Source organism: Calliphora vicina, chromosome 2, assembly GCF_958450345.1.
Source record: "Calliphora vicina chromosome 2, idCalVici1.1, whole genome shotgun sequence".
NCBI classification, from domain to species: Eukaryota; Metazoa; Arthropoda; class Insecta; order Diptera; family Calliphoridae; genus Calliphora; species Calliphora vicina.
Genome location: NC_088781.1, coordinates 102,475,761 through 102,490,371, shown reverse-complemented (window position 1 = coordinate 102,490,371; position 14,611 = coordinate 102,475,761). Strand labels below are relative to the sequence as shown.

Sequence of the window (14,611 nt, the reverse complement as noted above, 5' to 3'; positions counted from 1 at the left end):
GAACTTTCGACTTTTTAGTTAATCGACTTTTTTCGACTATTTTCGACTTTCCGACTTTTTTCAACTTTTTACCATTTCTTGTAAAAAATATATGGTTTCTACATTTATTGATGCGGCTTTTGTAATATTTAGCAATACAAATTAAATTTATCAAGGCGATAATAGTTTGTGTAGAAAAGAGCTTTATTTTATAAACATTTATTTATTTATTACTACAAAAAATGCAAGTGCAATATTTTTTTTTAACAATCTAAAAAGTCGACTTTTATCGACTATTCGACTTTTTATAACCTGGTGAATAAGTGGTGAATGAGGGTATATATAAGTTTGTCATTCCGTGTGTAACATTGAGAAATATTCATCTGAGACCCAACAAAGTATATATATTATTGATCCTTATGAAATTCTAAATCGATTGAGCCATGTCCGTCTGTCTGTCCGTCTGTCTGTCTGTCTGTGTAAAACACGCTCACGTCCAAAATAGACAAACAAAATGGTTAGACTTGCTAGAAAAATGTTTATTGTTCTCCTAAGCAGTTTGGTATTGAAAATCAGCGAAATCGGTACAGTGGAACCAAAGTTATGAATGAAAATGTGGGACAACCTCAAAAAAAAATTGATAATTTTCATATATTTTTGGACATTTTTTGTAAATATATTGCAGCTAATATCATAAAATTTTGCACTCGTTACTTTTATGATAAAAGGAGTAACTCTGGTTAAAATTATAAGAATCCGTCCATGATTTCTCCTAGCCCCCATACAAATTTCTTCCCGAAATATGGTTCTATGGTCTATAAATGCCTAAGGAATATCCACATGAAATTCAGCGAAAATAAGTTTCGTGGTAAAAGAAATTATATTACAAAATTGTTCGTGGATCGGCCCATATTTGACCATAGCCCCCATATAAAGTACACTTCCGAAAATCTCTTAAATAAGCATAAATGTCTTATAAATATCGCTATCAAGTTGAAATTCGACATGAATAATCCCCATTTATACCAAAATTGCTGTACCTAATTCTATGAAAATCGGCCGATAATTGGTTATAGCTCCCATATAAGGACCACTTCCGAAAAACACAATAACCTACATAAATATCTAAAAAATATCGATATCAAAACAAAATTTCACACACATCCATAGTTTATATTTAGAAATCATACTACTGGATTTTGTGAATATCGGTCCATATTTGACCATAGCTCCCATATAAGGTCCACTTCCAAAAATCAGTTAAGTACTCATAAATCTCTTATAAATACATTTATCATGCTAAAATTCGACAAAAATTATACACATATATATAGATATCACTGTACCAAATTTTATGCAGATTGGCCGATAATTGGTCATAGCTCCCATTTCCGAAAAAAGATATTAACCTTAAAAAGTATTAAAAACATATCGATATCAAAATGAAATTACGCACAGATCCAGTAATTTGAATCCAGTAATCATACTTCTGGATTTTGTGAATATCGGTCCATATTTAACCATAGCTCTCATATAAGGTCCACTCCCGAAAATCACTAATATCCTCATAAATTTCTTACAAATATAGTTATCAGGTTGAAATTCAAAACAAATTTATTCAATATATACAAAAATCGATGTACCAAATTTTATGATGATAGGCCCATAATTGGTCATAACCTCCATATAAGAACTACTTCAGGAAAACACATCACCCTGCACAAATATCCATAAAAATCTACACTCAACCAAAATTTTACACCGATGAGTAATTTGTATCCAAGAATCGTACTACAAGATTTTTTAAATATTGGTGCATAATTCGGCATAGCTCCACATAAGATCCATTCTTGTTAATAGCGTTGTTTATATGAAATTCTACAAAAATAGCCCTTAAATACTTAGGACCATAATAGGTCATAGCATCCATATATTAAATCAAAATAGTACACAGATCAGTAATTTGTATTCAAAAATCATAATACTGAATTTTGTGAATATTGGTCCATAATTGGCCACAGCTCTCATATAAATACATAAAAATGACGTAAAAATATTTTATGACAATCGAATCATAATAGGTCATAGCTCCCGCATAAGTTCCACAACCAAATATTTTGAAATTTGTCTAAATATATTTGTATACCCTTTTTTTATACTCTGTTTCTTCACTTGAGGTTAAAAGAGAAAAATGTTGAGGTCCAGACTTAAACTCGACAATACTTCCCCTTTGCGCATGTGAAATTTCATTAAAATCGGACTAAGGGTTTAGAAGTTACAGATTTGTTTCCCTCTTTTTTTTCTCATACCACTGTGCGCCACTTTGACACTCAGATATTGTAGATCGTTTACCCAGTTCCAACAAAGTGTTTACGGTTACCTATGTAAGAAAATAATAATTTACACGAAGATTTAGAAAAATTAAATTTAGACGACAATTTCTCAATTAAAAGACAATAATTAACTGTGTCAAACGTTCTAATAGGAATTTCAGTTATAAATTGCTGAATTAGATACAATTTTTTGTACATTTGAAATAAAATATCTTCTGCGTAAACTAGTCTTTCTAACAATTGTTATATTATTTCAGCTTTTATACCATCATATTTAGGTGGAGGGTATTTAAGATTCGGCACGGCCGAATATAGTACTCTTACTTGTTTCAACTATTTTCGACTTTTATCGACTATTTTTGACTATTCGACTTTTGAGATAACATAATCGATTGTTTGACTTTTTTCCGACCAAAAAGTCGATTTCGACTTTTTTCAGGAAATAGTCGATTGTTCGAACAATCGACTTATAGAACCCTAGTTCATACAATATACAACAAAAAACAGACAAGTGGCAACGTTGAACAGCTGATATACAAAATTAAAAAAAAATCCAAAAAACGTAAACCGGGACATCTAAAGAAAGAAAGTTGTTTGTTGTGGAAAAATGGAAGAGATAATATTAATATCATAATTACGATATTTTGGTATTAATTTTATTGATAACTGTTCAATAATTGCAAAATCTCTACCAATATCTTGTTACTTAAACATTTTTTACTTTGTGACGAACTATTTTACTTGGCGAAGAACAGCAGATGCTGTTGTTAAACGAGTTAAAAACAACTTCAGCTAGTTTTATATTTAGAGTCGACTTCAGCGTCAGAAGTATACTTTAACTTGTCTATGATAGACCTAAAGTCCACTCTTAAGTAAAGTCGAGTTTAATTCTCTTAAAATGTACTTTATTTTTGACTATGATTATGGGCCAGACTTTTCAAACAAAATAAATATTCTTGTTTTTAAACTTTTTAAAATCAAACACCTTTTTACACTAAACCAACAATTTGCGATTAAAGTTTAATATATATTATATAATTATAATTGCAATTTGAAATTGTAAATGCTTTTTGTTTTACTCAATTTCGTTCGAGTTCAAATACAAATTTCATTATCAATTTTATTTGCCAAGTAAGCTTGTAAACATGATATGAATTTTGTAGCGTGTGCTGGATAATAAAACAAATGCATATTTGTTGAATTCCAAATAATGAAAACATGATCACTGATCGATCAATGACCAAAGATGTCAATCAAAAAATTGTTTTGTTTATTTTCCGTTAAATTTAAAGAAACAGAAAAAGAGAATTTATGTATGTATGTACATTAAAAATAAAATTGAGCAAAAATATATTGGTTCGCAGTCGAATCTTGTATACTTTCCAGATAACGACAATGGGTGACATTTCTCCCTCAAATATTTGCTTTTCGTTTTCTGACCCAAGAGATTTTAGAACATGTGACCCAAAGTTGAAATTTTGATAAAAATAGGTCAAATTCTGAAGGGCGTAGGGGCGACATATTCAAAAAATAGGAAACTTTTTTTATTCCAAAATGTTCTCCGTTTATTCCAAAATGTTCTCCCCTGTCTATACTTGACAAATATTTATCATAACAATTAATGACGTTTGTTGTCAAGATAAAGTTGTCTAAGCAAAAGCACTAACAATTTTGTCATAACGGAGCAATAATACTAATCAATGGAGACTATACCTGATAATTTTTTATTTTGACAGCCATTTTGACGTTTATCATGATGCAAATTTATCATGTATAGACAGGGGGTAAAGAAAGTTTTTTTTTAATAAAAGATAGTTAACCCACCTTTTCACCCAAAAAAAAAAGCAAAAATCTACTATTTTTTTAATTTTTATATTGAAAATTGTTTATTTTTGGATCCATAATTGACTATGAAGCCTTTTTTAGGTTTAACAAAATTCGAGTCCATTCCGTCCAAAAGTACGCTCAAAATTTTAAAAAATCTGAGGTATGGCAAAATTTTTAAATTTCAATTTTCAAATTCCTATAACTGGGAAATTGTAAGGGATAAATAACTTGCGAGCCTAGCCGAGTATTTTCCAAAAATATAAAAATCTTTGAAATCCGATGGGAAACAATCCATGTTACATGTCGAAGGTACCCTAATTTGAGCACCCATAGCGCCGCCCCTGGAGAATTTGTAGGGCACATTTTTATAACTTAAACTCGAATGCTCCTTGGCTACCCTCATGTACAATTTTATCCCGATCAGACCAGCCGCTTATAAATTTCAGATTTATATCCAATTCTGCTCCACTATGCATCCGTTTGGGATCCTAAACGACACAGTTATACCAAATTCTATATGGCCGTGTTCGAATCCAATTTTCTGGACATTTGATCCTCCGGGATCCAGTATCATTGGAGTCTCCCTAAAACCCTTTCAAAGACTATGCAGTTAGACGCCATATCCAGTGCTTTTCATCAGACAGAGACTCCAATGAATATAATCGGTTTAGTATCTGTTCCTGGGTATGATACCACATATCATGCCTATGACCTTTCGGCAGACATACATTGGCGCCATGGCCTTCTGTTGGTTTTCCATTACAGTTTACTGCCAAGAATGACACCCAGGTGTCTTTAGTCTTAGTTCAGTACCGATCAATTGGGCAGCGTAAAGGTAGGAATTTTGATGGAGTCCAATGATTCCCATCTTAACAGGGTGGTAGATCGGCTCTACGAATCCATGATCGTATTTGGCTCTATGCGAGAAGTCTTGCAAGCCTTCACTGGTTAATCAATTAGCCATTGATTAACCAGTGAAGCCTCGAGTCTATTAACTTCATGTGAAGTCTCTTGGCTTCTATATACTGTGTCTGTCTGTGGAATGTTTATGTTATTTAGTGTGAATAACCCCTTCTCAGAGTAAATGTGATGTATTTACTCGTATTCTCCAGTTATCCAACCATATAGAAGCTACCTTGGAATCTGCACACATGCAAATCAGAAGTATATACCAAATAAAGTGTTGGTCCGAGAACAATTCCCTGTGGAACACCAGCTTTAATTTCATAATTTCCTGTCTCATAATAGCAATATTGCACTGAATTGATAAATGACAGACAAAATTAGAGGGTTCATTAACACAAATTTTACACAAACATTGCAGCGTATCACTACATACAACATATTTTTGCAAGGTCAAAATCCACATTAGAACTATGGTTTCTAGAGCACAGTTGTTTAGAATTCCTGGAATCATTTACCCCTACGATTTTATATATTTTATCGTTACTTTGCTCGCATAAAATTTTTAAGAAATCTGTTAATCAAAGAAAAATGTCTGTTAACTGCTACTGCTAGTTTAACATTAGTCTGCATTTTGTTGTTCATCCTAAAGATATGCTTTAATTTATTTAATATTTTTATTATCTCTGTAAAGGTGTGTTAAAGAGAAAAGTTTACTATTGTTAACATTTGCATTAAATAACAGAAACACATTTCCACTTGTTAATGTTGTTGTTGGAATTCTGGTTAAACATTTGTTAAACATTTGTTAAACAAGTGTTGATGATGTTTATTTTGAGTGTTTGATTAAAGTTAACATAAAATGTAAATGTTAAAATACAAACAAATATTGTTACAGAACATTTTGATTTGTGTGCCCTACAATTAGAATGTTGTTAACTTGGGTTTGAAAAATGTGTAGAATGTAATAAACTATTATTTTTTTATGGTAAGTTATTTTTAAATAAATTATAAATCATATATTTTATAAAATTAAAACCAAAAAATTAAAATTGCAAAAATTTCACTAATAACGTTTAAAAAAAGTTACAACATTTTTGCATAAATTTTTCAAATTTTCTCCTCTTGCTATAAAACTATCTTAAATGATATTTCCTGTTATGTTTCAGTTATTGAAAAATTACACTAGTTGGTAGGAAAGACCTTTTTGTCTCCGATAGTTCTATGTAGTTATTACGATATTTATAATAAAGATAATTTTCCTTTTAAAAAGGTATTACAGGTATATTGTGAGGTAAATCTTCAAAATTGTTTTACAAATTGTATGTGCGAAAGTAGCAGAAGGGCGTAAGTACTTCGATTTAGCCATAAAACTATTTACATTTCTATTAAAATAATAATATTATTATCTGCAACAACTTAATCGTTCTTATCACAAAATAAACTAACTACAAGTGACTCTTCAATAATACTTATTTATAAAACAAAAAAATATTGCATTCAATTATATTTATAAAACAGAAATTGCGTTTGATAATAAAATATAGACAAAGAATCATTATATCGACCAACCAGCTGGCAGGCTGGCTGACTGACCCATTCTTATCAATTGAATTTAAATTTTAGTTGTTCATCAATTTACTGCCAAATAATTCGACAAAAATTAGTACCTCATTAATATTAAATTAGTTGTGACAATATTTTCTTTATAATTTTTATAACTTAAAGATATGTATGTATATTTCGCCATTGGACAATTTAGAAATCAAATAATTTTATTCGTTTGTGTGCTCTAGACTCCAATTGTTAACTAAAGGTATTTTCGAACACTAGATCTTTTGATCGATTGACTGTTTCATAATTGAATTACTAATTTCATTTGTAAATATTTTCATTTTTAATCGAGTGTGAGGCCGCAAAGCAAATTTGAATATATTTATTTTTGTTCAATAGAATTTTCCAAAAAAAAAAATTGTTTTTTATCAAGAATTTATAATGATTGAGTTGCAAAAAGTATAAAAAAAATATATAAATATGTCAAAGTTACAAACAAAATTTAATCTTATCTTTGTAAAATAAATAAATTTTGTAAAATAATTTATAAGATGTTGTCTGAGTAAGCAGTGTTTCTCAAATTGATTTATGTAGATCCTAATCCTAATTTTAACTCAAATTCAAATTCCAGATTCATTGAGACAAAACATTATTTATTTATTTCTCCAAGTACTCTCTCACAGTAAACAAACTGGCAAACTTGTCCCATATAAAACGATTGATGATACCTTATTATTCTCATACTTTTTATTAAAGATCTGCTCAGAAAATCTGTAGTTGTTAATATTACTGGTATACATAACACATTTCCGTACTACAATTTCCCAGTAGTATACTGCTATAATCCGCAATACCTTGGTAGTAAAATACTGCTGCTTCCAGATGGTATTAAAACAGAACTTTGGAGGCGATATTCCATGTATTTTACATCCAAAAGCATTTATTAAATTGCCCTAATCGAGGTTCCTCTGATGTTCAGATCATTTCTAGACATTGATATAGGCTTAGAGAAACTTATTTCGGTTATGTGGATTCTTTTCATTGCAAAATTCCAAATATTTTTTACATAAATGTTTAAAATGGTATTTATTAAAGCTTATGGTATTTTTAATTGAGTGTAAATTTATTAAAGTATTGGTCATTGTTAGCTATAACATTTTCCCATCTGGCAAAATATGGATACCGGGTCAAAAGAAATACTCATCTTTTAATGCAAAGAACGAATCAAGAAAATAACGAATAAGGTGAAGCGTATTCCAGAGAGCGTTCTGCATCGATCGAAACAAATAGTATTCGGACGGGGCAAGGTTTGGACTAAAAAATGTCTCAATCACTTCATTCTAAATGCTTTTTAACAGGTATTGCAACATGTGGCCGAAAGTTGTCATGATGAAATATTACGATTCATGTTTGGTCGCATATTCTGGGCGTTTTTCAGCCAATGCTAGCTTCAAAGGAATCATTTGCGTTCGTTACAGGTTTCATGTGATGGTCTGGCCAGATTTCAGCAGCTCATAATAGATAGGACCCTTTTGCTTCCACCAAATACAGGACATTACCTTAGCAAAATGGATATGGTATTGGTATCGATTCGATAATACGATCTCTTATGCTTCGGGTTATCGTAATGGATCAATTTTTCACCGCAAGTAATGATTCGGTGCCAAAATGATTTTTTTTATAGCGTTCAACATCATTCGGACATGCAAACTCGTCTATCTAGGTATCTCAGCTTCAATTCGTATACCAAATATCCCTGATTTTGGATGAATCCTGCTGCTTGCAAACGTTTTGAAATTGCTGATTGATTTTGAAATTGTCAATGATTTTGCAAGCTCTTATTGAGTTTGACAACATTCTTCATAGATTAACTCCTCCACATTTTTGTCTTCCATGTCAAAATCACCACTTCTGAACCGAAACAACCATCTCTCGCACGTTGAAACACCATTAGCTTTCGGCGTGCTTCAGCGGCACTTTTTTTTCAAATTAAAGGAGTAAAGCTAAACATTTTCAAAGCAAAAAAAGATGTTGTTGTTTACACTATAATATTCAATAACTAAGTGAGAATAAATGACAGATATGTAGCCTTCAAAATGATATATAAGTTATTAAAAACAAAAACCGCGTTCAAAAAATACGCCATCTATTGTAAGTCCCGCATTTTTAAATCATACAATCAATAATTAGATTTCTCTTTAAAAATTTTCTATTCAACTTTTCTGTACGAAGCAATAATCTGGAGTGCTGCTTTTGTTCTCTGTATTATTTTTGATGAGGAACGTTACACATATCCAAGCCAATTCTAATGATTCGTGGTACTAAAAATGCTATATTCTTCGTAGTACCGTGCAAAGGTCAGATCAAAATCTTAATAATAAAATATAATAAAGAATAGAATTAGTTCTTAATTAAATTTTCAAAATCAAATATTATCTCTTAATTATTCTAATGAAAAAATGCATTACGAATTAATTCATAGGCTTAATTCCTTACAGCTTCAAAATTGTTGCTTACTTTCCTGAACGAATCCATTCTTTATAGAATTAATTCCTTATTGAATCATTAAAATTTTCTTAAATTCAAGTGATTGAATATGTTGTCAATTCAAAACTATTACAAAAAGGCTTTGAAAAATTCTTTTTGTAAGTTTTAATGAAGAAAAAATATTTTCATTTTATTTGGATTAGATTTGAATTAACAAAAATTTAATCATTCAATTGTTGAATGAATTTTATTATGAATTATTTTCATTATGATTTAATTCATCCATGAATGAATTCTATTCAAATAAAAGTCTTTCAATGAATAATGAATAAATATCCAGATGTTTTCTTATATATTTTGTATCTTTTATGAATCTTTAAAACAAGATAGAAATTTACTAAAGTTCCGATTACTTATCATGTACTTTTTACTAGAATTTCCTTGATATCATGGTTCGCTAACTATTTATTGAGGCATAAGTTGTATGGCAGTTGGCTGGAGGATAACGAGGGGAGCTTCGGTGACATCAAGTTTCCAAATTAAGTTGCTCGAAAAAGATTATCTTTATATGAAAACCAGCAGTACGTTTCAATACTTTGGAGGCAATTTTCGTCCGAAACGTTGCCAATTTCTATTCTTGGCTTGTCAGAGCAGTAAATCAACTCCATAAATACTAATCCATTGGTGTTAAATCTCATGATATTCGGCTGTGGTTCAAACGTTTTTAGAAAAAGTGAACGTCTGCCGATTTACCAAAGGAGGACATTTGCCCGACATCATATTCCATTATTCACTTCCATATTTTTACTTTTCATTAAAAGCAATAGAACTGAATTTGTCAAAAAAATGGGTTTCATTTCTTAACCTCAAATTTATCTACATTGCTGGAATGCATTTACATTTAAAACAATCTTCAATTATGCCTTAACAATCTTCAATTATCCAAGATATCTTGTAAATATTGTAAATCTAATTCTCTACAATGTTTACAAGAGATATTTGGCAACTAAAGATTGGATTGACAAAACCTGTAGCAGTGCTGAGAATATGAATATGTATTTTGATCAAACATTCTCAATTCATTGAGTCTCACGTTTTCAATAAATTTGTTATGAGTGTGGGTCAATAAGTCCGCGACTTTTTGAATTTTCCGGCTCTTAACTGAAAGAAAAAAACTGCTCCTGTCAACAGACATCTGTCAGTTGACTCCTGTCAAAATTTTAACAAGCTGCGTCATTTAGTTTCAGTTGACAGCCATTGATAGCAGACTACCTCGTGACTTCAGGAGAAATTAGAAAAAAGTAATTTCTTCTCTCATAAAGCATTACTTTTAGCGAAAAAAAAAACATCACTGAAACATCAGAACTCTGCATTTTCAATTTTCATGGTAAAAAAGTGGTTTACTGAATATCGTTGTGGCCTACAAACACGGAAGATGCCCAATGTTCTGGACGCCCAGTTGAGGTTTGTACACCCGAAACAGTTGCGCCCTCTTCGGGCATTTTGCCCGAGTGACTATTTCATGTTTCCAAACCTGAAGAAATGTCTCGGCGAAAAGAGATTTGACTCCAGCGAGATGATTTTATCTCACAAAAAATATATACATATAAAAGAATTGGAGAAAATTTGGACAAGGTGCATAGAGCTCACGGACTTTTTGACCCGTGACCCGGAATCTCTTCAACCTCTTAACCAAATTGTTTTGAATTTGAATTCGCTTTTGTTCTAAAAATAGTTTTTTAAGGAGCAAAATAATACTTCCAATATTTTGATATCCTAGGAAATGTAAGATTTGATAAACTCTTCAAAAATAATCCTCCATAGTTCCTACTTATTCGTGGGAAATGTCGCCAAATTTCCCATCGATTAAGAACCACTGTCTGTGCGAATTATCCCACAGTATCATTTTACAACATCACTAAAACACCACCACCTACTATAGTTCAAATTGTCTATTCACATATGAAAATATTTACCCGTGCTCTCATAAAATAATCACAAACTATGAAGATGAAGAAAAAAATTGTTTAAAAATAATAATAGCAACAACAAATAAATAAAACTTAAAATTAGTCGAGCAAATAGAGTTTATTTGCTTGATTTGTTGTGACTGATAATGAACGGAATTTTGATATAAAATCAGTTTTCTTACGTCTTTGTGTACTGTTGTTGTTTTTTTGATGAGGGGGACCATAATTATTTTGAAGAGGCAAATGCTCAACGAACTCAGCTCATTTGATAAACGTTTGTCCAAAAGTTAAGATCGTGAAGATCGTGCGGTTTAAAATTTAAAACGAATTTTATTTAACTAGTTTTCATTTTTGAATTGTTCTGGGAAAAAAGATAAACTAACAACATGGAGATGATAGCAAATTATAAACTTCGAACTACCGAATATCATTTTGAAGGTGTTTTATTTATTTTGCAGATACACTTTCATATTTCAACTGATATTAATTGTTTGTTTTTGTTTTAAATTTTCTATTTTCAGAGGCTCAAGAGATGCATGGCGTCAAAAGGGTTTTAATCTTTTGCATTTTAATTGTAATTCTGCCGGCCACTTTGATTGTTATACCCTTGTATCTGAGGAGAACAGTATTTGCCGATGTGGTTTATCCGGTGGCCGAATCGGATATTATAGAGATAAGAGATGGCATTTCCTCGATATTTTGCCAGCAACATTCTCTTAAGATGAGCAGTAACTTTAATGCCTTCCAGTTGGCAGGCAGACCCGAAATTTCCACAAATCACAAGCACATCAGATTGAAAAAGTCCATGACTTTGCCGGATGATACTTTCGAATACTGGGGTTTCTATTTGCTAAAAGGAGCCAGAGTTCTGTTGAAATTCTGTTCGCGATATGATGGTGCTCGTATGTTGGTGGTAAAGGGTGCTAGAGAATTGGATACTTGTGGTTTATTGGATCATAATAAAAAGAAATTTGGTCCCAATTGGAATCAGGGTCATGAACAGGTGAAGGTGTTCTTTGAAGATTTCGAGGTTATCAATGAAAATATACGCAGTGATGAATTGGTTAATAGTACGGACATACAAAATGCCACTGAAAATTCGGATCATTTAATGGAGATGGAAAACCGAGGAGCTGAGGATTTAACAGAGGATATTGATGAGGATGGGAGTGAGAGTGAGGAAGATAATACTACCACTACTACAACCACAGAAATTCCCAAAACTACAAAGGTACGACGCAAGAAACTAAAGAAAGGATCTCCTAATTCCCAGAAACAACGTGAGAATAATGGCAATAGTCTGAAGACAAGTGAAGAAGATATTAATCCTCTTAAGCAAATGAATTCTCAAGAAGACTTGAATATACCCAGGATAAGACGTACTTCCCAACACAAAGCGTACTTGGAAAGGCATGCTCGAGATCATGAGCAGCGCAAACAAAAGGTATACGATCAACTTTACAAGCATCGACCCAAACGTGATCATGTGTACGATCGTAAATATACGCATGGCGGTAATGCCATGAATTTCACTCAAACCGATGAATCCAATTCAATATCAAGTTTTGAGAACGGTCTGCTAGAATGTTTCAAAACCAATAAACTCTCCTTTGGCGATTTTCCACCCATGGCCGATTGTACGAATCCCCATTTTCTGGAGAATGGCTCGCATCGCATGTTGTCTATACATGAAATCGATGCCGATGGCTACTACTATTACATATTCTACAGTGACAATGATATGGTGCGCAATGATATCCATGCCATATTCGATATTTACAAGCCCACCTTTGAATATTCGAATTTAACTAACCAGCAGGCCTGTGTTAATGCCACCAATTGCACATTTCCCATTGGTTTTATGTCCGATGAGATAGTGGTCGTCGAAGTGCCTACACGTGATGGTATCGAACATGAGGACGATGATATCACGTATTTGATCTCAACCTGTCATCCCAGACCAGAAATTTATGCCATCTTTCCCGTATTGGTTTTGATATTAATCCTGAGCTGTTCGTTTTTATAGAGTCGGCGTGGAGAGAGAGTGAGAGAAGTTTGAAGAGAAGAATAATTACATATCCAAAGGGTAAAAGTATGCTTCAGATGTGTTAATGTGCCATATTTGAGTACAAAGGTCTTAAGAAATGTGAGTGAAAATATTGCTTTAAAATTGTGGAATGAATGAAATTTGGTGTTAGTTGAAATCGTTTGAAGGGCAGTAATCATTTTACAATATTTTAGTAAGTTTAATTAACCCCAATTAATCAGCTATTGTCCAACTAAGGTTGCTATTTAAAATCACGACTACCTAAATTGTTTTCTCCAACATTTTTTTTATATTGATCTTAAATGTTTTTTTGGAATCTGTATTAGTTTAGAAAATGTTAGATTCTTTGTGGATTAGTTTGAGAAGAGACGAACCAACGGCCGAAATTTAAAGTCTCTAGCTCAGTGGTCGGCATAAACAAAACATGCCACCTTAAAAACTGTATTGAAATGTTGCATAAAACGAATCTGTGCATTGATGAATATGTCAAAACCAAATGGTAGTATTTGAGTTAATCATCACTTTACACTTCATAGAACAATAATTGTTTGATTGATTTCGCTTATAATATGAAATGATTTCCCCAAAATGTTAACAGATTTCTCCTACAACGAATTTCATTCTAAAGTTTTTTTAAAGCATGATTTTTAAAAGATTTTAAATAGTGTTAAACCACTATATTAGAACAAATTCATAACAAACAAGAATTTTATGGCAAAACAAACATTAAGGATAGTTAATTTACAAACCAAAAGAAGTGGCCTCATAAATTTAGTATACTAGACATAAGTTCATCATATCTGCCTTGAATTCATTAAAAACAATGCGAATTTATACAGCTGATTGCAAAGGCGAATTCAAGCAAATTGCTCCATTTATAAACTCGTTCCCAAGTCGAATTTATATACAAGGTGGTGTCGGTGGCGAATTCAGGCAAATATGAGCGAATTCATTAATTTTTATGTATGGAGTTTGATATTTGAAATAACTCTCTCATTGTTTTGATAATAAAAAAATAATGAATTCGCTCGTATTTGCCTGAATTCGCCACCGACAACACCTTGTATATAAATTCGACTTGGGAACGAGTTTATAAATGGAGCAATGCGAATTTATATAACAGGTGGTGTGGGTGGCGAATTCAGGCAGATACGAGCGTATTCATTAATTTTTTTTATACGGAGTTTGACATTCGAAACAGCTCTCTAATTGTTAAATTCGCCCGTATTTGCCTGAATTCCCCACCGACACCACCTGGTATATAAATTCGGCTTGATATGGAGTTCGATATTTATTTGACTGAGAGAATTTAGGTTCAATATCAAGGCGAATTTATTATAAGGTGAAGTCAGTTCTACAACATTTACAAAAACAACATGTAAATTGTTTTTGTTTATGTGGTTTAAGCTGTCAAAGTTTGCCTGTTGTTTTTATAGCATTCGCCGTAACAAATACAAGCTATTTTGACAGCTCAAACATCTAAACAAGTAAAGCGAAAACTAATCAGCTGT

The 14,611-nt window shown here is 31.8% G+C and overlaps 1 protein-coding gene across 3 annotated transcripts in view; it reads left to right on the top strand.

The window, feature by feature from the left end:
- LOC135952147 (uncharacterized) overlaps positions 1 to 14,041 on the top strand; it is a 40,250-nt gene extending 26,209 nt beyond the window's left edge. For 2 of the 3 annotated variants that reach the window (XM_065501949.1, XM_065501952.1), the window contains exon 2: positions 11,575 to 14,041. In XM_065501949.1, coding sequence (XP_065358021.1) covers positions 11,575 to 13,079 — 1,505 coding nt within the window. In that variant the 3' untranslated portion in view covers positions 13,080 to 14,041. Of the gene's footprint in view, positions 1 to 11,274; positions 11,492 to 11,574 lie in introns of those variants that run through there. The other variant, XM_065501951.1, reaches the window with a different exon arrangement.
- Positions 14,042 to 14,611: the final 570 nt, after the last annotated feature.